This window comes from Lates calcarifer, linkage group LG5 (genome assembly GCF_001640805.2).
Source record: "Lates calcarifer isolate ASB-BC8 linkage group LG5, TLL_Latcal_v3, whole genome shotgun sequence".
Taxonomy (NCBI): Eukaryota; Metazoa; Chordata; class Actinopteri; family Centropomidae; genus Lates; species Lates calcarifer.
Window position 1 is genome coordinate 22,981,707 of NC_066837.1, and position 23,850 is coordinate 23,005,556.

The window sequence follows — 23,850 nt, forward strand, 5'->3', positions numbered from 1 at the left end:
TGCACTAAAGACGCATCGATCAGTGATTGGTTAGCCTCTTCCCAGTGGGCCCTGACTGTCCAATCGCGGGTCAGTCCGCAAAACCAGTGGCGATCCACGCAACTGTACGCCCATCACGTTGCGCACATGGATCGGGTCGAGGTGACCACACCACACCCAGCAGACCGAGGCGGAGTGCTTGTTCTGGAGGAACGGCTTGTGTAACAGCTGTATCAGCCAGTGGCACCAACGGCAACCAGTTGCGCCAGCACCGTGCCTTGTTGAAATGTCCAGTACGCAGAGGAGGCGGCGCATGCAGCGGCCTCTCAGCGCGTCAGGGGCCGAGAACTAGTTGAGGATCTTCGGACACAGTTTGTGAACAACAGTGTTTACATGCGTGTGTTTTTACCGTAGCTGTAGCCACTTCTCGGAGGAATGAGAGGCGTATGTTCGGCTCTGAAAATGGGATTGTTTTTGCACGCTGTTGGCTCTGTCACCCCAACCGAGTCCGCAGTGGACAGGGTAAGGCTGAGCAGTCAAAAACAAGGCTCCCTCACAGGGCTGTTAGCTAGCTAGTTACTCGACCAAGTTAGCAAACTGCCCAACTAGAAACTTATTAGCTTACTAAGCAGCAAGTTCGGTCACTGTTGCAACGTGTTGTATCTACTGTCGTTAGATATTGGCTAGCTTAAGCTCGTACTGTGCTGTCAAGAAAGATGTTAGCACGTTTGCTAAGTTCGGCTGTTAGCTGCGATAGCTAATGCACTTAGCGCAGCTGAAGTACAGGGGCAGTCAGAGTCAGGGCCTTGCTCTGTTGTGTTTATAGTAGAAGGTTGACATTTTAGCCACTGGAGAGTTGCATAAACAAAAGCAGTTCTTCAGGTATGAATGCAACCACAGACACTGAGACACTGTAATTAGCATTTAATGGTACAGAATTCCTGTAATTATCCCCACCAGCAAAACAGAAAATAGCGTAGTTGAATTAATCTAATAGCTAATCTTTGTCAATGTATTAGATGTTTTTGTTGGTGAGCAGTGATATCGTTCTCCTCCCAGCAATAGATCCTGTCATATGGCTGTTTCATCCTTAATAGAAATGAATGTGTTTCAAAGTGAGTTATTGCTGTATTACCATGTGTTGGGGTATCATCTCATGTAGAACAGAAAATGAATTACAGTCTCCAAATGCTAATCTTTGTAACAACAAGACACACTGCTGTCCAGCTTCACAGATAGTGATGGAATGATGAAACTGTAATAGCGTGTATTATGAGGTATGGTCACAATACAACTTTTCTTTTCTAAATTAACATTCTGAGTCTGAGTCTTAGAAATGAGAAATCATCTTTAAGTAATAATAACAATGCTAATTTTCCATTCTCAAAACTGATTGCAATTCAGAATTTTCAAACTGATGCTATGTGTTTTGGAGACATACCATAGTTATAATATTACATATTGTTTTGTTTCTTAGGACTACACATACTCATGTATAATTTGAGTGGGTGGGTTAGCATTATTACTCAGCATCTGGTACTGTTTCTTATCAGTAGTTGAATTCACATAATTTGAATATAGGCATTTAATGTACTTTTGATGCACTAGCCATATAATAGCACACAAAGCATAAGTCGAGTGGCTTCACCAGTATGATGAGGAAATGATGAGTGTGAAACCACAAACCTACAAAACTCCAAGTAAGGCAAATTCATAACTGAGTGCAGATTTAGATTTATGTTGTATCAAGCATTTTTGATTTGCAGTGGAGTAGAGAGATACAGTAAGAACACACTGCATTCTTGCTGTTTTCAGACTCAGGGATGCAGCATAACAACTCCACAAGCTTTACTAATCAGAAATTATCATTTAATACAAAGTCCAAAAGATTTATTTATTTACTTAATCTAGATTTAAGCCATCATCATCAAAATCCTCTGTTTTCCTTTTGACCACAACAATGTACACATGCAAATTTCTAGATCCAAAGCATACCAATTATTGCCTTGCAGGGTGCTGTGCTGTCATTACTGTACATATTAGCTATTTGCCAATCTGTTTGTCCTGAGAAAATGTATCAACTATTGCCCATATCAGAACCTGACCAGTCCTTTCATAAAAGATAGCACTCTCTTTGTTTTATCAGTAGCTAATGTGTTGAAATATCTCATAAGCGTCACAAAAGTGCTTAAGTTTAGTTCCTCAGCTCTCAAAGAACCCTGCTAAGACACGTGCAGTATCACATTGTGTACCTGTCTGTTATCAGGGCACGCATGTGTGCATCAACCATGGAGTTATGAAACAAGGCTTTATTGCAGGCAGTTATCATTATTTTAAGAAGAACTCAAGTAGTAAGATTATGCCTGGGAATAGAAGTATGTCATTCAGTGGTGCATGTGAAGCCCTGATTAATATCTGGTATTTGCATTCATCCCTCCAAAACTCCATACAGCACAGAGTTGGCTATAATGTGTCACAGCATTAAGGTAACCAGTGATCACTTGTTTACTGTTAGACATAATGGTTAATATTTGTCATTATCTGTGTTCTCATCAGCAGTTCACAGTATGAACTCTACGACCTTCGTCCCATGTCCCAGACTAATATTTGAGAAAAGTCACATTCATTTTCCAAAACTAAATAATGTGCCCTGTAGTGACAATGAAGGCCAGGATGTATGGTTATATTGATGCTGATAATAAGGATAACTGCTGTCTCACTTTTAAAAAATCTTGTCCATTTTGCACTTTCCAGCTAACATAACCTAGACAGACATTTCTCTGTTCTCAGCAGAGATGGACAGCATAGATACATACATTAGGCTGGGATACTCTATTAATTTGGGATGACTAGGTTAAATTTCTCTGCCCCAGATATTTCCACATTACTCCTGATGTTTTACCTAAACTGTTCAAGTCAGTTGCAACTATTTTCCAAACAAAGTAAGTGCACGTTTTTGCCATGTGCAACATTACTGGTTAAATGTCAGATAAAAGTTGCTTCATCATGGCAACTGGATAACAGACATTAACAAAGTTATGTTTGCTAGCTAGTATGGTTTAATTTATGGTCAAACAGTGGCCTATTACAGGAATCATTCAGGTGAGTTTTCATACTTGTTGTGAAAATTGAAAACCAAATTCCTACCCAATGAACAAATTTCTGAGTAGACAAACATTTAAGTCCAGCTCCACTGTTGAGAATATCCAGACTTGAACCAGCCAATGGACTTGAACTATTTGCACCATTTATAACACTATATTGCATCAAAGACACTGTTTTCAAAATATGTATGAAAACGTGAGTTAAACTTTGTTTTAAATATTAAACAGAGTTGTAATCTGCAGTCAGTAAATAATATAGCCATTAAATAATAGATTTTTCAAGTCCTCAGAACTCAAGAAGAAAAAATTATAGTAGCACTAGTTTCTACTTTTATCAGATTTTTTCGACTGTGTGCACAACAGCATCAGTCAATTATAACTGTCCAATCAGATCAGAACTACCGATCTGAACGAAACTTTTGGCATGTTCCTTTAGGTGCTTCCTTTAAAGGTGGTTGTATAGATTTGTCGTATTACCTTCAGAAGTGCCAACCATCGCCCAACAAATAAGACTTTTTTTGGCACCAGCTCCTCATCTGCCTTGCTGCTAGTCAATGTTGTTTTTCATATATGTTACACATGAAAGAGACCCTACAATAGAGGCGTGTGGTATCATTTGGCCAAACAGCACAGCCATCTAGTAGGCAGTCATTCTGTTGGTTTGTGAACGCAGCATGGATCCACGCAATCATCACAAATGCCATTAGAGCTTCAACTATTAGTTTATTAGTCAATAAAAAAGAGAAGTAATTTGCATCTGTTTTGATAATTGATTCATCAATTCATTTTTTAAGCAGAAATGCCAAACATTGTCTGGTTCAAGCTTCTCAAATAAGATAATTTGGTGCCTTTCTAATCGTAAATTGAATATTTCTGAGCTTAATGACATCACCCTCTGTCACTGTTTTTGGCTGTTTAATAGACTAAATAATTAACCGTTTAATTCAGAGAATAATCTGAAGATTGATTGTCAGTGATGACAATTGCAGAAGTTGATTTTTAGCTGCTGATTATAGCTCAACTTGTCCTGGTAGGTTGTAGATGGGAAGTCCATCCATCCAATGTTCTGCTTGACCCTGCCTGAAGCGTCTGGTTTAGGATGTGTTAACTCTTACTCAGCAACAACAGTTCTGCATCAAAGCTAGATTGTAGTTATTTAATAGTTACAGCTGGAGTTTGTCTAAGTCTTGTGTCTTTAAGTGAAGCTTTAGCTGCTGGCAAACACACTGTATTTCCTAACTTTGAGATAAAATTTGACTAATGTCTGTTAAACTGTCCTCAATTGTTGAAATTCAGAGGATAGTCTTTGTGGGAGTGTATAGTATTAAGGGTTGCTACAGATACGTCAGCAGTGTTTTGTACCGCATAACCTTGACGACTATGAAAGAGCACCTTTCTTTGTTGCAGGACAGGATAATAAAGACGGGGTCAACAAGGTCATTGCATGCATCAGCTAACTTGCCAAGTCCTACGGGCCCGTTATAAGTGGATCAACTCTGACTGTGCAGTCAAGAATTAACTAAGAACTGTAGCCACTTATCTCCAGGAGCAGTATTCGATAGTCACTAGGGGATTATTGAACTGTTCTCATTGTCTGCTCATTTCAACAGCTTCTCATTATTAAGGCTGATTATTTTCTAATGCAGCAATCGTTTCTGGGACGGTAACCAAACCCGCCTTTAATCTGGTAGTACAGCATGAGAGAGGTGGATTGTTTCATTGTTGCCGGCTCGGGTGGGAGACAGAGGAATCTAGTTTGTCCAGATTCTTTACCCGGTCACCTAGATTTTTTTCAGCTGTTTGATTGATTGACAGACACTTTCCCAGCAATACAAGTTATTTTTATTTTGTGGGGTCTCATGCATATTGAAGATTAGATGGAGCAGTGTTTTCTGCATGAGGACCTGTTTGTGAAATCTCCCCTTCACTACTTGGGTTATCTTTATACAGGACAGACTGAAGACCCAAACAAACTAGATGGTAATCTGTATCGAATTGCAAAAAGGCCCAGCCTGCCAAGTGCAGAGCATATGGTGCAGAGTAGTTAGTGAGCCAGTGAAAACAGCTGAAGTTATCGGAGACAAAGTGGAGGAACAGAACATCATGTTTATTACAGAGAATTGACTCCTTCTGTGTCAGGCTGGGTTTTAAAAAAATGTTAATTAAGATGAAACAGCTGATGAAGAAATGATTAATCTATCAGATTTTAGGTTGCAGCCACATATAATGTCAGCAGTTTGGTTTGTGCTGATGTAGTGTGTTGCGTGTGACTAATCATTCCTGTGTTACTGCTCTGTGTCTGGCTTTCTCAGTGCTTTTCTTGCCGTTCTCTCCCCTTGCCTGCACACACTTCTTACCACTGCGTACGCCTTATTATCATGCAGCTAGGGCCCCGCCGAGGAGCTTGCTCTCTGCTGCTGCTTGGAAATTTCCGTAGAGCAATCCTTGTCCACTGTTTGGGCCTGGATCAGAGTGGGGTGAGGGAGTGTGTTTGTGTGTGGGTGTGGGTGGGAAGAGTGGATAGAGAGAGAGGGAGGGAGGGAGGGAGGGAGAGAGAGTGAGAGTATGTTTGAAAGCTCTTTGACTTTTCTCTTCTATGGGATAATGACCCAAGAGGTGGAGGGGACTTGTCTGGGATTTTTGGACCCTGGATCACCATGCCTCTCAATCTGGGACCTGTACTGGTAATCTATAGAGAGAACAAAAATACATAGAACTATGGCTAGCTAATCATTAAGCTAATCTAGAAGAAAACATCTGTGGGATCTTCTTGGAAAAATCCACAGACCTTTCTCATGAGAGGATTTTGATTACAATGCTCCCTTTTTCTGGGCTCTAGCCTGTGTCCTTTCACATCTTCACTTTTCAAGGGTATGATATTAGTAATGTGCTTAGGACTTTTGAGCAGGCAGAGCTGCTAGTTGGTGGCTAGTGGCCTTTTGATAGTTAAAATATGTAACAGAATGCCAGAGTGGAGTCAAATGCCTTATTGATTTTGGATGAAGTGGACTGTTGTACCAGATGCCCGATGACAGTTCCGATTAGTTCTCATCTTAACTTTTAAGTTGAAATCGTACATTAGATCTTAAGCAACATTCTGAGTTGTTTTGTGCTGGCTGGGAGTCAAAAAATTGCACTTGATATGGGCCTTGAAACACTGGTGAAATTCTAGCAGCTTACCAGCACAAGTGGTTAGGACTTGTTTACTCCAGAGGCTCAGCATATAAGTAAACTGCAGCGTCCTAATTCCAGATTATATGCTAACTGTACACAAGATGTACTATATGCTTGTCTCTGTAGTAAACTGTTTTTGTAGTTCATAAATAGGAAATCAGCATACATTACCCAAGCAAACAGACCTTCTAAAGGTCTACTCCTTTTTCGCCATCTTTCCCAAATTTATTTTCAGCTTGGAGTAGCACCTCCATTTCCTATGTGCATTGCATTGTGGGACAATAGTGTGCATCAGCAGCACACTGCAAAAAACAAACAAAAATTTAAGTATGCATAATTTCTTTGAGTATAGTATATTTTCATTTCTCCAGTGTGTACTTGGAACATACTGTACCACTTAAACCTGTTAAGAAATGTTACACATGGAACTGAGACACAGTGAATGTTTCAGTAGTCTAAAGAAAAAAGTAAATGATGAATGGCTGAATTCTATTTAGGTACTTGGACAATGAAATAGAACAGCACCGTTGCTAATGCTGTCAGAATTGTGTTATTTCTATACAGTTAATTATGTATAATGTTTTTATATTTTATTTTTATTTTACAGCTGATTCAAAATATCAACAAAAGAGTGAGTACTCTAAAAATGACCAAGTACAAGCCACTTTGTAGTGAGTGAAATGTGACAACTGAACAGTGTAAAAATAACACTGTAATTATAATTCTGATGGGCTTTTAACATTACATCAAATACACTACATGTGCACTTTCTCTTAGTGAAGTGGCTCCTCTGCTAAAGTTACTTAAACACAGAAATGCTGATAGCAGCACCCAAAGCACGTACAGATATGTCATTATTATGGCCTTAGTTTACCATTTTATTTTTTATCTTTCCCCAGCTCGGTGAACATGTGTGTTATTAGTGGCTAAACCTGACACAGTATTTGTAATGTTTTGCTCCTTTATTACACATATGATCTCATCTTGTCATGTAGCTTCTAAAAACAGTTGGCCGAACCAGTGATGATTCAGGGTTTGTCATCATAATGGGAGCAGTATATCTCAAATATGTTTTGGCGGCCGTGGCTGAGGAAGTAGAATCGGTCATCCACTAATCCACATCCAGGGTTTGTGGTTCAATCTCCAGCTCCTCCTGCCCGCATGTCTGAGTGTAGTGCATGGTAGCTCACTACCATCACTATGAGTTGGAATAAGTGAATGAGGCAAACTGTAAAGTTCTTTGGATTAAAGGGTTATAGAAATGCAACTGTTTACCATTTTACTATGTAGATGGATTAGGTTGCTTTGGCAGTAAACAGTATTTCTATTGATCATTGTACCACACTGAACAAATGTAAATTCATCCTGTCCGAGACATTTTTGTTAAAAAAAAAAAAAAAAAAAGTAAAACCTGAAACACTGGGGGGGTGTTCTGCTGTTTTTTTGCCCTTCCATTGACACTGCACATTGTAACCAGATGCCTCAATATGTTTTATTTTTTTAAGTTGAGATGTTGATAATACAGTCCTTTTAAAGTGGCAGTGTTTCCTCTTCTTGTCTTGTAGAGCCTGCTGCACTGTGAAGGTGTTAACAACCAGAGCTACGTCTGTGAGTCTGGACACTGCTGCGGAGAGTCTCAGTGCTGCAGCTACTACTATGAACTCTGGTGTAAGTATCCTGTTTTTCATTCACTAGTCTTTTTCTTTACCCCCTCTGGTCCTCCCTCTCTGTATCAGTACTTATATACATATACAGGATTTGACAGAATTAGCCTTTGTGATGTTAAACTACAGGGATCATCTACTTAGTAATTCACCTTAGATCTTGGAGGAACGCAGAGTGTAATAGGATAGATCATAAAGGTTGAACTACAGAATGCATCTACATCTTTCTGAATTACTTTACTAAGACCTGAGTCCAGAGAATGTGACACATATTTTCAGAAATTTGTAGACTACAATCTTTGTCCTTGAAAACAAGAGAAAATGTTTTATGTCCTGAAATATTTTGTCATCCTCTAAGTTGTCTCTTTTGTGTTGTTCTTTTGGTGAGGACAAACTGTCAGAAATGATGCAACAGCTAGCAAGAACTAGCAACAGGGCTACTTTCATGGTTTGAGAGAGATAAATGGTCATTAAGAGATTAGAATATTTTAAAAGGGCAACATTTGGTGACATTGTAACATGCACAAATGACCTGCTGAAAGCACTGGTAAAAACTGCAAGATGATAGGTGCAATTGAAATGTTAAGAAAGGTTCATTTAGCCATAAAACGTATACAACACACTGTCCTGTAGCTTTGTTTTATGTCATTATGTGCACTTTGAGGTTACGTTACTGAATTGATAAATATTAACTATTAAAATATCTAAAAACCAAACCATTCTGCATTTGTCCAGACATATTCCTAGGGGCTTTCCAACATTCAGTTCCAACATCATCTTATGTCACAATTTAATCCTATTGATATAGTTGTATTTGTGAAGATATAGTCATAAATACAATGTAGTTCAGGGGGTGACTCTGTCATACCATATAATATTCCTCTGAAGTTAGCTTGAACGTTTTTCTAAGAACCCACACTGACTGCCAGGCCCAGTCTTTGTCCTTGGACTGACCTTTCATGTAGGACTGGACAAGAACTCTCTTACCAAGCCAAATGTACTGGTATTGTGATGATTAATTATAATAAAGATTTTACATCATACTGTCCAGCCCTACCACAAGCTCTCCTGCAAATCACCCAATATATTGAGATATCTGACCAGACAAACAATAAACAGACAGCAGTGACAAACAGTCCCACCAGTTCAACTAGGTAGGTTAGAGTTAACACTGTTAGTAAGTGCTAGAGCTGATCCAGTACATCTAGTGGAAATCAGATGTAAAATCTGTATTATAATAAATTGTCACAATTGTCACACACACCAGTACATTTGGGTCGGTAAGAGATTCATAATATCTGTAATTCAGCTCTTGTCCTACATGCTTGAAAGGGTCGGACCAAAGACAAAGACTGATTCTGGCAGTCAGTGTGGGTTTTTTCAAACTGACTTCAGAAGAATTAATATTATAACATTAATTACTTAGTGATGACCTGATCTCAAACACAGCACTGTTTCTTTCACTTCTGGATTAACTATAACCCTGCTTTTCCAGAATTCCAGCAGTTGGTAATGAGATACAATAGACTTAACTAACATTTGTTGACACTCGTGGAGTTGGTATATACTCCTTGATGCTTGTGCATCACTAGCAAACATACATTGTACAAGGTGCCATATTGTGTAGTTTACATTCTTATTTCTCTGACACACGGGCTGCCTTGCCCTGTAGTCCTTGAAGTGAGGTTCCCCACATTTTTGTGTGTCAACGTAGTGGCATGTGTATTTTAGACACACAGTAAACACAAACTGGGTCGATATTGAAGCCTCTCTCAGTTTTGGTTCCCTGCTGCTGTTTAGACTGGACTGTAGATAGTACACTTTAACAAATAATACCCTTGAATAAAATTAGGACTTGATGCCATATTGAAAAAGCACAAAATGTTCTTAAACAATCACATTGTTCTGGGAATGTTCTCAGCAGAGTGTTTACAGTATGTCAGTGAAAAACAAATTATTTTCTCTAAATGAATTTTATCACTTTTATACTCCAAGATTTCAACATTTTAAAAGTAATAACTTCCAATATTTTTTCACATTTATTTTCCTGCTAGGTGGAACTAAAACTATCCAGTCAACATGTACAGTTAAAGGAAAATATCTGCCAAAGCGAGAAAATAGAGAAGTTCAGCATGTGATACAGCTGTGGTGTCAAATATGGGGTTGCTGCATTAAGGAAGAATTTGGAAAGACCGTCAGTGCAGAGATAAGAATGGACTAGGCCTTTCAGTGATGGGTGAATTTAAAAAAGTGCATAGATTTAAAATCTGTCATAAATTGCTCAATGTAATGCATACAGTATACAAGTATGTGAACATTTCACTATGTTAGAACCAGATGTTGGCAGTATTTGATCTGCAGTGTTATGTTTGCATTAGCTGCAGGGACTTAATGTTACATCACCACAAGCTAGTACATTATGGATATTGTTTTGCACCATTTTTCCTGTGTAAATGTGTTCATTACAATTCGAGTTTATTCTGAAAATATCAGGCAACACACTGTGTTTCCACTGTAAACAGAGCATGTCTGTGTTGGTTCTTCCTACTCTAGGGTTTTGGTTGGTGTGGGCCATCATCTTCATTTTGAGCTGCTGCTGTGTGTGCCACCATCGACGCACCAAACACCGGCTACAGCAGCAACAACGGCAGCACGAGATCAACCTCATAGCATACCGCGAAGCACACAACTACCCCTCTGTGCCCTTCTACTTCAGTAAGAGCCAAAAGTGGCACATGATAAAAGTTGATGTTGATTAGTTTTGTTTTGTACGCAACTTATACATCTATATGAACTCTGTGGTGTCTGATGGCAGTTATTCAGATCTGAGTATTTAAAGCTGAAGTAAACAATTTCATATTGTTGATGGATAAAGTGACTGTGTAATGTGAAAGGGATTGTTCATAGTAACAACTCCACAGAGAATTATTGAAGTTTGTCTCAGCTTTGTTTTCTTTTTACAGCCTGCAACTTTAATGTTCTGGTTCAGTCTCACTGTTCTTGTCTGCTTTGTTTCCACCTTGGTTAAGCAAAAAGTTCTGTTAAATCCCACTGCATGCGTCCTGCCCAGCATCAATGACTGATAGAAAAAGTTAGCAACTGGGGGTGAACATTTTGCAGTATGTAGTTGCTAAAGAGCCAAATATCTCCCTCAGGAGTTTGGTGGAGAACAAAACATTAAGCAGAGTGAATATTTGACTTTTACCAGGTGGCCAGAAACCAACTCCAAATGAATGCTAATGTTAGTGCATTCCCGCTGGTTGTGTAAATAGGCAGCTCCTTGTTGGCTTCAGGAAACTTTATGATGTAATAATAGGTCAGTGTTGTTTTTACAGCATGTTTTGGCAAATGCTGCTTTAATTAAATCTGCCAGTAAAAATCCAAGTTCTAATCAGTGTACAGCCAGTCAAGACAACTAGGGTTGGCTTTATCATTAGAGAAACTGAAGAAGTGTTTAATAATCATCAAAAGGAGATCTTTTTTTTCTTATTTAAGAATATTCTTCTTACTCAAGTTATTTGGGTCTAATTATAAATTCTCTTTAATCAGAATATTACATTTGAATATATACTGATGTATACAGTACAATTAATACAATATTTATCAACTGATCAAGTGTACATTAAGTATCTTGTATAAGTAAATAGAGTGAAACAATAAAGCTGCCCAGTTAATTGGTGAATATAATACTTTTTAAATTTTATAAGTTCTAAATTTCTGGGATTTGTTTGAGGGAGGTCGTACCACATCTCTCCGACTACCACTAGCTTGGCAGAGCTGGCTGATTGCTCAACTGAAAACAAGGACTGGCCACATTGAACACACAGTTTTTACCCTGATAATAATGTATGCAAATATGCCTATATTGATACTCTTAATTTCTCGCTTAATTTCAAACTGTGTCTGCCGATGATGTGTATATAAATCGATTGGACATTGGATTGGACTGATATTTTTTCAGTTACACTGAACTGAGGAATATAACACTTGTGACGGGCAAAGCAGTGGCTCCTGACTCTAAAGTGCCGGTGCCTGGCTCAAATGCAATGTTTGCACTGAGATCCATCCCTGGTTTCACACAGCGTCAGAACCTTCCCTGTTTGCATGCCCCAGTTTTCAGGAAACAGCCAGAATTGCTCTCTTGGTACCTTGCCAGTGTTGCAACACCATCTTGCTATGTGCTGCAACAGCCTTCAGCACAGAATTGACCCAGAAATTAGTTTGTTTTGTCACATTTTTTCCCCCATTGCTTTGGGAATGCTTGAATAGTGGTCGAGGAAGTTCAGTGAGGTCACACTGAAATTTGTAGGTGTCAGACAGTGTTGTTTATTTAAGAAGAACTAACCATTATAATTGTTGCTTGGCTTGCAAAATGTATTTAGTCATGTATATTTTTATTAGTGCATATCCATATTTAGCTTTTCCTACTCAAAGCTGTTTTTTCTCCATCTTCCTCACTTCAGGGTTTCTGCCAAACTACCTCCTGCCTGACTATGAAGAGGTGGTCAACCGGCCACCGACCCCTCCCCCTCCCTACAGTGCCTTACACACAGGCTCATCCTCAGTGGCTTCTAGTCCACTGGCCTCTGAGCAGCAGGAGGGACACTGTCCAACCATCCAGCCCACTCCAGTTCCCCAAGTCTCTGACAGTCTGTGCTGCAGACCCAGCATAGAGGAGCCACAACCTCCCACTTCAGACTTTAGGCCAAAGCCTGACAACAAGCCCATGCAGACAGCACAAGAGTCAAGCATGATACTGCTGTCAGATGGGCTCAATATGGAGGGACTCACCAGCCAGGAGAAAAGAAGTGGAACTGGGGAAGAGTCCTGCAAGGATCCCCTGCTGAAGGACCTGTCAGAGGGTTGCGCCGAAGACAAAGATCGACTCCCCAATGGAAGGAGGAGGCGATTCACAGGGGACTCTGGGATTGAGGTGTGTGTCTGTGGCACACGTGGGAGCAGCAGCTGTAGTGGAGCAGGAGGGACAGGCCAGGAAGGCAAGGAGTTGAGGGAGCTAGAGAGCCTGCTGGGGCGCGAGGGAGACGAGGGGGAGGAGGCGGGTGATTTCTGCGACAGCTGTGGTCATCAGGCCTCCTTCAGCGTGGAAGAGGAGCAGGCGCAGGGCGGGCTGGAGAGGCGGGCTGCACGTGGGCCTTCAGGACCTCCTCAGCCGGCTCACCAGATAGGCAGCGGCTCCCTCCACCCTCCTGTGTGCCTCCTCCTCCACACCATCAACGAGCAGGAGGGGCCGCACCACAGCACCAGCACTGAGCCGCAGGGCTGAAACACAGTCGACACATCTTTGTCACAGACGGAAGGAGAGCACTTAGGACAGGACATGGAGGCGTATGCTTTTGTATTTGAGCAAGTGACTTATGTCTAAATGCTTTCTAAGTGAGTATTTTTATGAATGTGTGCATCTTAGATAAAACAGGTGTGGGAGCAGGAAGTGGAATCTCAACTAAAAATAAGTGAGATCCAAAGGTTGCGAAAGCCTGCGTCTCCCCACACTGGAACAGTGGCCTTAACCTGTGTATTTTGGGTTATATGTGGGCAGTACAAGCCCTTTAACAGCCTGTGGCAATTGAGACTTCTCACACTGCACACACACACACACAAACACACACAGTCTGTCAGATGTCCTTCTCATACAATGGAAGCTACTGACATAGTCAAAGACTTGATAGCTGAAGCTGTGATGTCAGAACAGGACGTTCACTGCCTAGGATGAATGCAGCTCTCCTCACTGGGTGCTCGCAACAGTTGTGCAAAGCCGTTCTTTACGTAGTAAAAAATTTAAAAAAAACACACAGCAGGAACATTTTGAATGAGTGCAATGTGGAATTATCGCAGTGTGTGTTTATGCAAGCTGATTCTGTACAGGGACACCAGAACAAGATTGTGTAGGACGTCCTGTTAGACTCATGCTTCTCAAGTGCTTTTTCAGCGATTAAAAACCGCTCTGCCTTGTGTCTGTTTTTGTTGCTCTCTATCTGCCCCACTAGTGATAGAGGTGTAGAAGTGCATTAACAGATCTTCACGTGAGCAGTTCCTATTTTGCACAAAATGTATTTATCTTTATAAATGAAGCTTTTAGCTAAAAATCAAAACCAAATGCTTTCCCCCCACAAATTCAGTCTTAAATTGCAGTACATGATTAGTTTTTAGGGTTTTGTTGCAACATCTGTAAGACATGGACCTCTGTGAAATGTTAGTATGGAATGCAACAGATTCACTTTGTATACAGTAATTTTTAAAAATTAAATTAATGAATGTTTGTAGTATGTGCCTACCCAAAAAAATGCATAATGTTGATGAGAAAGCAGGTACGAAACCCAAAAAATTGAATATGAAGCTTCTTAGAGATTACAGCTGAGATGGGCAACATCAGACCTCAAACTTTTGTGTCAGTCACTTCAATAGATTTCCACCTTCACCAGCTCTACAGTATACAATCTTTATGTTGGATTTTCATTGTAGCACAATTTTTTACCATTCTTCGGCTTTGGTATTCATGAACTTAACATTTATAACGGCTTCCTGTATGGTCCATTAAAGAAGAAATTAACTGATTTTCATTAATTTGTGATCTTGCCAGTCCTCTGCATTTGTGCTATTTCAATCTGAGAGGTGAAATGCTCCTTTGAGTTTGTGCACACAATACTTGTAATATTAAGCATTTAACCCCAACAGGGCAGTTTTAGAACAAAATGTCATTAAGAGCTGGGGAGTGAGGCATGAGAACAGATAGAGACAGAAATTAAAGCAGTTTTAAAAAATTACGAGGAAACAAAGAATCAGATAAGATAAATAAAAACAGTCTGATAGCTGTCTTTAGTTAAGTCTTCATATCTCAATATCTATCATAAACAAAAGTTTGTACAACAGGATATTTCTGAGAAGCATGTTTTTTTATGATTAACAAAAAAATGTTGGCACAGGATATGGTCAACAATACAAATTAGCAAGCAATATGTACAATTCTGCATCACAGATACAAAACAAAGACCACTTAGAAAAAGCATTAAGGTAATCAATATTCCATTAATGTATCTTCTCTGAAAGGCTCATCAGGTTATCTTTAATAGTTTGAATGTTGTAAATGAAACTTCCTTATCCAAGCCTTACAGGAGCTGTAATACAGTAGATGTTGTTTAATGGTGACTGTGCCATGAAAAATGTCTGATTCTATAATGAACGCGATGTGTGAAACTTGTGAACACAAATTGAGTTAAGTAAAAGTTTTGTTTGCCCACTCTCTGAAATGAACTGGAACTGGTGATTCTACAGAATGCATTTTTTCAGCCTTTTCCTCAGAGTACCCTCAGAAATGCACACATTGCAATGTCTGCGAAGCACAAATGTTTTAGCCATCGGCCTATACTTAATCTAACAGAAGGTGTCTCCCAAAATTTCTAGCACAAGTTAAACTGTAACATGTGAACTTTATGTATTAACAGTAAGATGATTGAATTGTACTCATTGAAGCCTGAACACACTCTAAAAGTGCTTTATATGTTAATGCTTTTTGTGAACTAGAAAATGTAATTGTGGTACATGTAATACAAAGATGAGCTATTTTTCATATCAGCTGAATCCTTTAAAAATTATCTGAACTGTATAAAATTTCAAAACCACTTTATATTTGCTAATTGAGTACAATATTCTGTAACATGTTTGTGAACCAAATAGTTGCTTTCATCATTTTTATGAAATCATTAGCTTTATTGTTATGGACAGATTATTATTATTTTTTTGTCATTATGGGTATTATTATTTTCCTCTGTTGAGAAAAGGTTTAACTTCTTATCCTGAAGATGTGTGAAGGGTACATTTGACTAACAATAAAAGTAGTTAATTTGTTAACAAGATCAGGGGCATCTTGCCAAAGACATTTTTTCTTTCTTCACCAGTGGGTGTAAGGTGGTTTTGCACATATTCTTTGAATGTTCTGATCATAAGCCATTTATTACAACTACCAAGATGGATGTATGTTCAATAAACATACTCTTTTAAATTCAAGTTCACTGTTGTGTCCTTGTGACTTTTTTATTTGTTTGGTTATAATAACTGAGTGAAGTTCCTTTTTTGTGGAGAGCCATATTTGCATTTCTCAATAAGAAAAAATAGAACAGAACTTGAATGTATCAGCTGTGATTTCAGGCAGTGAGCGGCAGGGTGTGCTGTTGAGCAGGAAGATGAGCAGACTACTATGTCGAGCACTTCCTCTTGAAACTGTGGACTTTGTTATTATACAGACTGTGGTCAACATCCGAGATGATGGCTGAAGGAAACAGGTAAGGACAGACTGAAAATCTGAATTTGAGTATCGTCCCATTGAGTCTTATTGATTTGAACGAGTGGCGTGTGTCAGGTTTCAGCCCTCACCCACAACATTACCGTGAGCTTTACGGTTGTTTTATATCAAAGTCAGTTAATTTACTTAGTATTATACACAGTATTATAACTTTAACCGTGTGAAATACAGCTAGGTTAGCAGATAGCTAACTAAGCGAAGCAGTGTATCGTACAATTGGAGGCTAACGTGTAGCTAACAAGTAACTTCTTTTTAAGAGCGAGCCCAAAGGGTTTCGTTGAGGGCACTGTTCACGTGGACGTCAAGGTAATATAACACGCATCACTTGATTATGATACATGTCAGAGCAGTTGCTGTAACCGTTAGAGGTTTTATTTTATTATTATTACTGTTTACATCGCCTGCCTATCTTCTGTGAGCTAACTGATGTCAAGCCGGAGCAGAAACTGTTTTCAAGTTGTCTCTGCTCACGCAGGATTATTATGGCAAGAGGCTGACGAACACCTCAGACCTGCAGAGCAACGCTTGTGTGGCTCCAGCCCAGCCCATCCCTGCCTTCATCCGCCAGGCTCTGAAGAGAGTGCACCCTGAAGTCACTGCCAGGTTTGTCATCTCCACGCTCTGCTTTTGTGTTCACACTGCAACAAACAGAAACACTGGTAACTTACTTACTGTATTTCCTTCTACTGTAGGTACTATGGCTGTGGTCTGGTGGTGCCAGAGTGTTTGGAGGGCTGCAGGATACTGGACCTGGGCAGTGGAAGTGGGAGGGACTGCTACATGCTGAGTCAGCTGGTGGGTGAGAAGGGTCATGTCACTGGCATCGACATGACTGAGGACCAGGTACTGAACGTCAGCATCACAGCACTGACTGACTGACTCACTGGCTGCAGAGAGACTTATTAGTCTGTGTTCTCCTCTAGCTCAAAGTGGCCAGGACATATGTGGACTACCATATGCAAGAGTTTGGCTACAAGAAGCCCAATGTCAGTTTTGTCCAGGGCTACATTGAGGCCCTAACACAGGCGGGTCTGGAAAAGAGCTCATTTGATATCATTATGTAAGATGTCTTTCTTGTCTCTCTGATTCATATTTTAATGCTGTGTAATTCTCTGGAAATTGTATTTAAATGTTGATTTTCTGCCTTTACTTAGTTCAAACTGTGTGGTGAATCTCTCTCCAGACAAGAGGCGAGTCCTGGCTGAGGCCTACAGTGTACTCAAGGTATGCTGCTTTAGATTAAGCTTTAGCTTCACTTTTTAATTAAACCTCACAAAATATGATAATAGTGCCCCAAAATATTTTTTAATTACAAGCCATAAAATCTGTTTGCATCCTCTGTTGATCATTAGGACGGTGGTGAGCTGTACTTCAGTGACGTCTACTGCAGTGGAAGGCTGACAGAGGAAATTAAAACTCACAAAGTGCTATGGGGTGTGTCACAGTAATATCCTACTGCCATAAAAGATCACAGTCACCTGCCAGATTATCACAGTGTGGTTTGTTTTGGCAGGCGAGTGTCTTGGCGGAGCGCTCTGGTGGAAGGATCTTCTGCAACTGGCCGAAGAAGTCGGCTTCAGCCCCCCACGGCTGGTTACAGCCAATGTTATCACTGTCGACAACAAAGAACTGCAGGATGTTCTGGGTTTGATGATATTTCCTTTCTCTGTGACTTAGTTATTTCTTTTTGTATATGGCTTTGTTTGTTTCTGAACCACAATTCAGGGTTGTGGTAATGAGCAACAATTTTCAAACTAGATCAAACTGATTTTGTTGTAACAATATTACAACAAATTTTAATTTTTTTGCTCCCCTACACAATTGTTTCCTTTTTATTCTTGCTAATTCTGGGGTGCTAAATTATGTGAGGTCACAAAACTTCATGAACCAATATTGTCCCACCATAATAGATGCAACAAAGCTAACAGGAGTGTGACAGAGAATTTAATAAAGCACAGTTTGCAAACACAAGAGGTCTAATTATACATAATAAGTAGAAATGTCTGTGTGAGTGGACCAGAAGTGTGGAGTTTCCTTCACTCCTATGGTTTCCTCAAAGGATGAATAAAACCATGCATTATATTTTTCTTTCTGGCCACTAAATATATACAGGCTAATGAGTTTTTTCTCAGAGGAGCCTCATGCTTATTGTAAAAAATAAACACTTGACTACTCCGGCAGATAGTATACAAGGAAAGATGTTTGTCTGTGAACATCAATGAAACTGAGTTTGAAATACTTAAACTTAATAAATACTACTACTTTATTTCTTTATTTTTATGAGATTTACCTGGAGTCTACATTCACATTTTCATTTTCAGGACTGAAAATGAAATATATGAATGAAAATGAAATGAAATGAATATAGATGCTGTTATTTTTATGTAGTCTTCATTGTGTGATCTTTGTGACTGTGAATGGTACATATGCATTATTGACTGTAACTTTGTTTTAGAAAGATTCATGTTCACATGATTTATATAATTTCATAATTACACGTTCAGCCTTACAAAGCTAGGGTTAGATTTCCACAGCACAGCTTTGTTTAATGTTTAATTCAGCTTTATGTATGTTAAAGGCAGTTTCTACTTAACCGTGGTTATCACTTAATGCTAACTATATTTGTGCAATTCAGCATAAAGATTAATTGGTCATTGTAATTGTAGTACATAAAACATTATAGATTGTTGTATTTCATTTAATTCTCGCTTACCTGTTCTGGCAATACAGGTGACTTCAAGTTTGTCTCTGCCACGTACCGCCTTTTTAAGGTCCCTAAAGGCAACACCAAGTCCTGTCAGGTCATCTATAATGGGGACATTACTGGAGTAGAGGACAGCTTCCAGTTTGACTGTCAATACACATTCAAGGTCTGTTGATCTTGCAGTGTACCTGCAGCACAGCTCAAGCTGTTAAATGTCTTCTGCACATACACTGTGTGTTAAATGGTGTCAAATGTGGGCATATTTCACAGGCCGGTGAAGTGGTGGGGGTGGATGAGGAGGTGGCCAGCATCCTGACCCATTCCAGATTTGCGGAGGACTTCACTTTCCAGCCACCCGGAGGCCCCCATGGGCCCTGTGGAGTCAGACATAAAGTCAGTGTCACAAATGAATTCTTTAATGTGAAAATGTGTTTGACTGATTTGTCTTTGAGCACTAGAGGTCAGTGTGTTTGTAGTATCAGTTTGCAGATTGTGACACACCCAGAGAGCCCACAGTGCGTGTAGTCACACGCATGTGTGCACCAGGATGCATGCTGCAATTTCTTACACACACACTCACATACCCACTTAAACATGCATACGCACACATCCACACACACAAGGTCGAGCAGCTGTCTTGGAGTCATAACCAGACTGTGGAGTCATGCTGGGGAACCTTGAACAGGAAGGAATGTTCTCTTCTCTGCTAATGGAATGGCATCTTATCAGCTCTCATGGTTGTCCTGTGCACACACACACATATCTACAAACAAACACAAACATTTTTCAGTTACTACCCTAATCCTTTTATCACTCATGACACTTACATTCTGCTATTGAGGGATTTTCATTTTGTTTTCATGGAGCAAAGAAGATTTATCAAGATCTGTCTCTTGGTTAAACCTTTGGACTGCCTCCTCTGAAGAGAAATCAGGCCTGAGATACTTTATTCCAATCAACGCAGCTAGTTGATGATAATAGCAATAAAAAGCCTTTGGTCTTGTTCTTGAAAGCATGGCTACTGTGAACTAATGATCAACTGGTGTCTGATAAAGACAGAGACTTTGTCACCAGGAGTAAACCAAAATTTAAAAGCTCAATGTACAACAGCTTTTTATTCTGCTTTTATACAGAACATTCATCATATTAATTGGTGTTTAATGCTGGAAAATAAGAGCATTTTCCACATTGCTCATAATTGTCTTGGATGAAATGCAACTATTACGTAATAATTAAAAGGAAACTGGACACAGGTTGTAAACTCCTAATGATTTCTACCTCGTTCAACTATTCATACAGGCGGGCATTGTGGATCCTTTCGAGCTGGTCCTTCATCTGGAGAAACAAAGTCCAGGTTCAGCCACAGGGGGGTGCTGCAGCACTCAGTCTGCTGCCTGCTGCAAGTGATGGTGGGAAGAGCACAGAGAAATACAGGCCCTGCATCATTTACACCAGTGCTGCATAGTGCACATTATGACAATAGCTCAAATGCACTAAATTAATTATGCCTCATTAGGTGTCAATATTTTGAGTCTTATTAACATTTCAATTGCTGTTTACACATAAATGTGTGCTGTTGATGGTCTGTGCACAGTTCCCTCTCAATTAACTCCAGTGGAAAAACAGAAAGGACAATGAATTTAGTTTATTCAAATAATGGTGCTGCATAAATAAATTAATCTGAAGTTATGTCATTCACACCTTCATCATTACACAAACAAATGACACTATTTCACTCACAATACCTCTAATTGCTATTTAGACAAATTTCCATTATTGTGACCTCTGTAACAGTGTTTTTATTACTGTTAGTACTATTATTTTAATCATTGTGTGTTTGATTTATTAAGAGACAATAAATATTTTCAATCAATTGAACATCTTATTTGGATTTTTGCACATTTCACATTGTGGGTTTTTACACCAGTACTGAATATAGTGCTTTTGAGCCAGGAACAGTTAAACAAATAAATGGAAAATGCATATTTTATTTCCAGTAGGCCTTCAGCATTGGTCACTAATGAATACAGACACTTTATAACTATATACTGTGATGGCAATGATTCCCCATCCTTGGTGTGGGGACTCTCTATGGGGTCCCAAGATAAATCTGAGGGATTAAAGATTAAGATGATAAGAAATCAATATATAAGATTGCATGATTGATTGTTACATAATACTGTTTTTAAAAACAACTATTCTCTAATTTTGTATTTGGAAATATTGTATACTGTCACATCTGAGCGCCTCTTAAAATCTTTCAAATTAAGCAATCAGAGAATGCAAAATGATTCTTTGGTTGAACTATGCAGAATTTATCCACATCCTTAATTTACCTGTGAGGAGGGATCACAGTAACTAATGCTTCATTTTAAGAGGTCACAAGTTTAAAAGTTTGGGAACCATGGCTGAAAAGGGACATAGTTTTGAGTCACTGTAGTGGGATATAGGTACACTAGTATGCCCTTATATAAACTGTGTAATGAGATACAAATAAATAAACGAAATATAAAAATGATCATCTGTTAGTCTCACGATAAATGTTACATTATGTGATTGTATTTATCACAGTTAAAATGTATTGCATTATATTGTAAAAGTGGTCGCTTTAGTGTGTCCATCCTAAGTGATATGTAAAATTCTGACAAATATATTGTAATCATGTGCAGTGGTTATCTCCTGTGGTATGATATATGTTTTTTAAAAAAGTCACGAGTAGAGTCCTCCCTGTCTCCTAACATGAGGTGCACTTGTTTTGGAATTTGATTCGCCAAGGAGGCTGTGTACGCCCCGCCCCCTGGCCAGCGGTCCCTCCTGATTGGCCACCGCCGTCGCCTGTCTCGGGGACATCAGGGGAGGCACGAGTTGGCCCATAAGCCTGCGCTCGCGAGTCATCAGTGTCGGACACGTAGTGGGAACGAGCAGGTCCCGATGCACAAGTCACGGCAACCCTCGGCGGAGATGAAGGCGGACTCCGACTGGCTCTGATTTTTAACAGCCCTTTTCATTCAGGAGGTTGGTTGCCAATGGTTATCAATATGGCAGAGCCGTTATCCCATGCACCCACTGCTACAAAAATGGCGTCACTTAACCGGGTCCGAGCTTTGGCGATGATTTTCTTAACTGTCACTGGTTGTTGTGTCACCCCGACAAGTGGCAAGGAAGGGTCCGAGGAGACCGTCATCATAGGGCTCCGACTGGAGGACACGGACGACATTTCCTTCATGGATAAGGGTTACCTGCGGGTGAGTGAGCGGTCTCGGGTGAAATTGAGGGTGTACGGGCAGAACATCAACAACGAGACCTGGTCCAAAATTGCTTTCACGGAACATGAGCGGAGCCGGGCGGTAGGGAGCGTTGACAGCTCCTCGGGGGATAACCAGAGCCAAGAGGACCCGTCCGGCTTGCATCCCTGCGGCATTAGGACTTCGGATATAATTATATTGCCCAACATCATCCTGAATCGAAAGACGTCCGGAATAGTTGAAATTGAGGTCAAACCTCTGCGAAAGACGGAGAGGAGTAAAGAGTATTACCTTTGCATCGCCACCTCCACACCGGCCGTGGCTGGGATGCACGACCCGTGGACGGAGAACACTTGGATCTACCACGACGGGGATGACACCAAAGTGATAGTGGTGGAGGAGAAAAAGTTTCTGCTGCCTTTCTGGCTCCAGGTCATCTTCATCTCCATGTTGCTTTGCCTGTCGGGTATGTTCAGCGGGTTGAACCTGGGGCTCATGGCTCTGGACCCCATGGAGCTCCAGATAGTTCAGAACTGCGGCACGGAAAGGGAGAAGAATTACGCCAAAAAAATAGAGCCGGTCAGGAGCCAAGGGAATTATTTACTTTGCTCGCTTCTGCTCGGTAACGTGTTGGTGAACACCACGCTGACTATCCTGCTGGATGATATCGCCGGTTCGGGGTTGATAGCGGTGGTCATGTCCACCATTGGAATAGTCATTTTTGGAGAAATCGTGCCACAGGCCATCTGCTCCAGACACGGCCTCGCGGTCGGCGCCAACACCATATTCCTCACCAAGTTCTTCATGCTGCTCACTTTCCCCGCTTCCTACCCGGTGAGCAAGCTCCTGGACTACCTGCTCGGACAGGAGATAGGAACCGTGTACAACCGGGAGAAGCTTCTGGAGATGCTGCGCGTCACGGACCCTTACAACGACCTGGTGAAGGAGGAGCTGAACATCATCCAGGGCGCGTTGGAGCTCAGGACTAAGACCGTGGAGGACGTGATGACGCCGCTTAGAGATTGCTTCATGATCCCCGGGGATGCAACCCTCGACTTCAACACCATGTCCGAGATCATGAAGAGCGGTTACACGCGCATCCCGGTCTTCGAGGGCGAGAGGTCCAACATAGTGGATCTGCTCTTCGTCAAGGACCTGGCCTTCGTGGACCCGGATGACTGCACACCGCTCAAAACCATCACTAAGTTTTACAGCCACCCGTTGCATTTTGTGTTCAATGACACCAAGCTGGATGCAATGCTGGAGGAGTTTAAAAAAGGTGAGACAGCTGGTTACACCACCCATATCTTATCATTTTTAACTGTTAGTGTGAAAAGTTATCAGCATTTGACACCTAAACATGACATTATGTCTATTATTTTAATGCCAGTTGAAAAGCTCACTATTTATAGGTGTCAGAGAGCTCTCTTGACCCTCAAATGATAAAGTTAATTGCACAAGCAGGTTGGCCTTTCACCTGTCCACCCTCCCCCGTGGAGGAGGAATGGTAGACAGGTGAGTTATGTAATAGTATTCCCAGGTATTATAATACTATTAGCCACAACTCTACGCCTTAGTCTGCACTGAATGCCTTTACTGCTCTGTCCATCTATAGGTCAAGTTGTGTGAGTGAATCCAAAATGTCTAAAACCTGATTTTCAGG

General features: G+C 40.4%; 3 protein-coding genes across 4 annotated transcripts in view; all 3 read left to right on the forward strand.

Annotated features, from left to right (window-relative positions):
• Positions 1-38: 38 nt before the first annotated feature.
• wbp1lb (WW domain binding protein 1-like b) lies at positions 39-15,943 on the forward strand. 2 transcript variants are annotated; one of them, XM_018664619.2, is made up of 4 exons: positions 39-501; positions 7,823-7,925; positions 10,475-10,636; positions 12,385-15,943. In XM_018664619.2, the coding sequence occupies exons 1-4, from the start codon at positions 415-417 to the stop codon at positions 13,203-13,205; spliced, it is 1,173 nt and encodes a 390-aa protein (XP_018520135.1). In that variant the 5' UTR covers positions 39-414; the 3' UTR covers positions 13,206-15,943. The 2 variants fall into 2 exon arrangements, with proteins under 2 accessions (XP_018520135.1, XP_018520136.1); XM_018664620.2 differs by lacking the exon at positions 39-501 and adding an exon at positions 5,617-5,767.
• Positions 15,944-16,110: 167 nt separating this feature from the next.
• as3mt (arsenite methyltransferase) lies at positions 16,111-20,820 on the forward strand. The gene is made up of 11 exons (XM_018664616.2): positions 16,111-16,218; positions 16,496-16,544; positions 16,714-16,841; positions 16,931-17,081; positions 17,162-17,298; positions 17,393-17,462; positions 17,591-17,672; positions 17,752-17,883; positions 18,969-19,108; positions 19,213-19,335; positions 20,242-20,820. The coding sequence occupies exons 1-11, from the start codon at positions 16,199-16,201 to the stop codon at positions 20,347-20,349; spliced, it is 1,140 nt and encodes a 379-aa protein (XP_018520132.1). The 5' UTR covers positions 16,111-16,198; the 3' UTR covers positions 20,350-20,820.
• A 1,020-nt stretch (positions 20,821-21,840) lies between these two features.
• The window catches only part of cnnm2b (cyclin and CBS domain divalent metal cation transport mediator 2b), a 33,325-nt gene continuing 31,315 nt past the window's right edge, over positions 21,841-23,850 (forward strand). The window contains 1 exon segment of the mRNA XM_018664615.2: positions 21,841-23,466. Within this exon segment, the coding sequence (XP_018520131.1) occupies positions 21,969-23,466 (1,498 nt within the window). The 5' untranslated portion in view covers positions 21,841-21,968.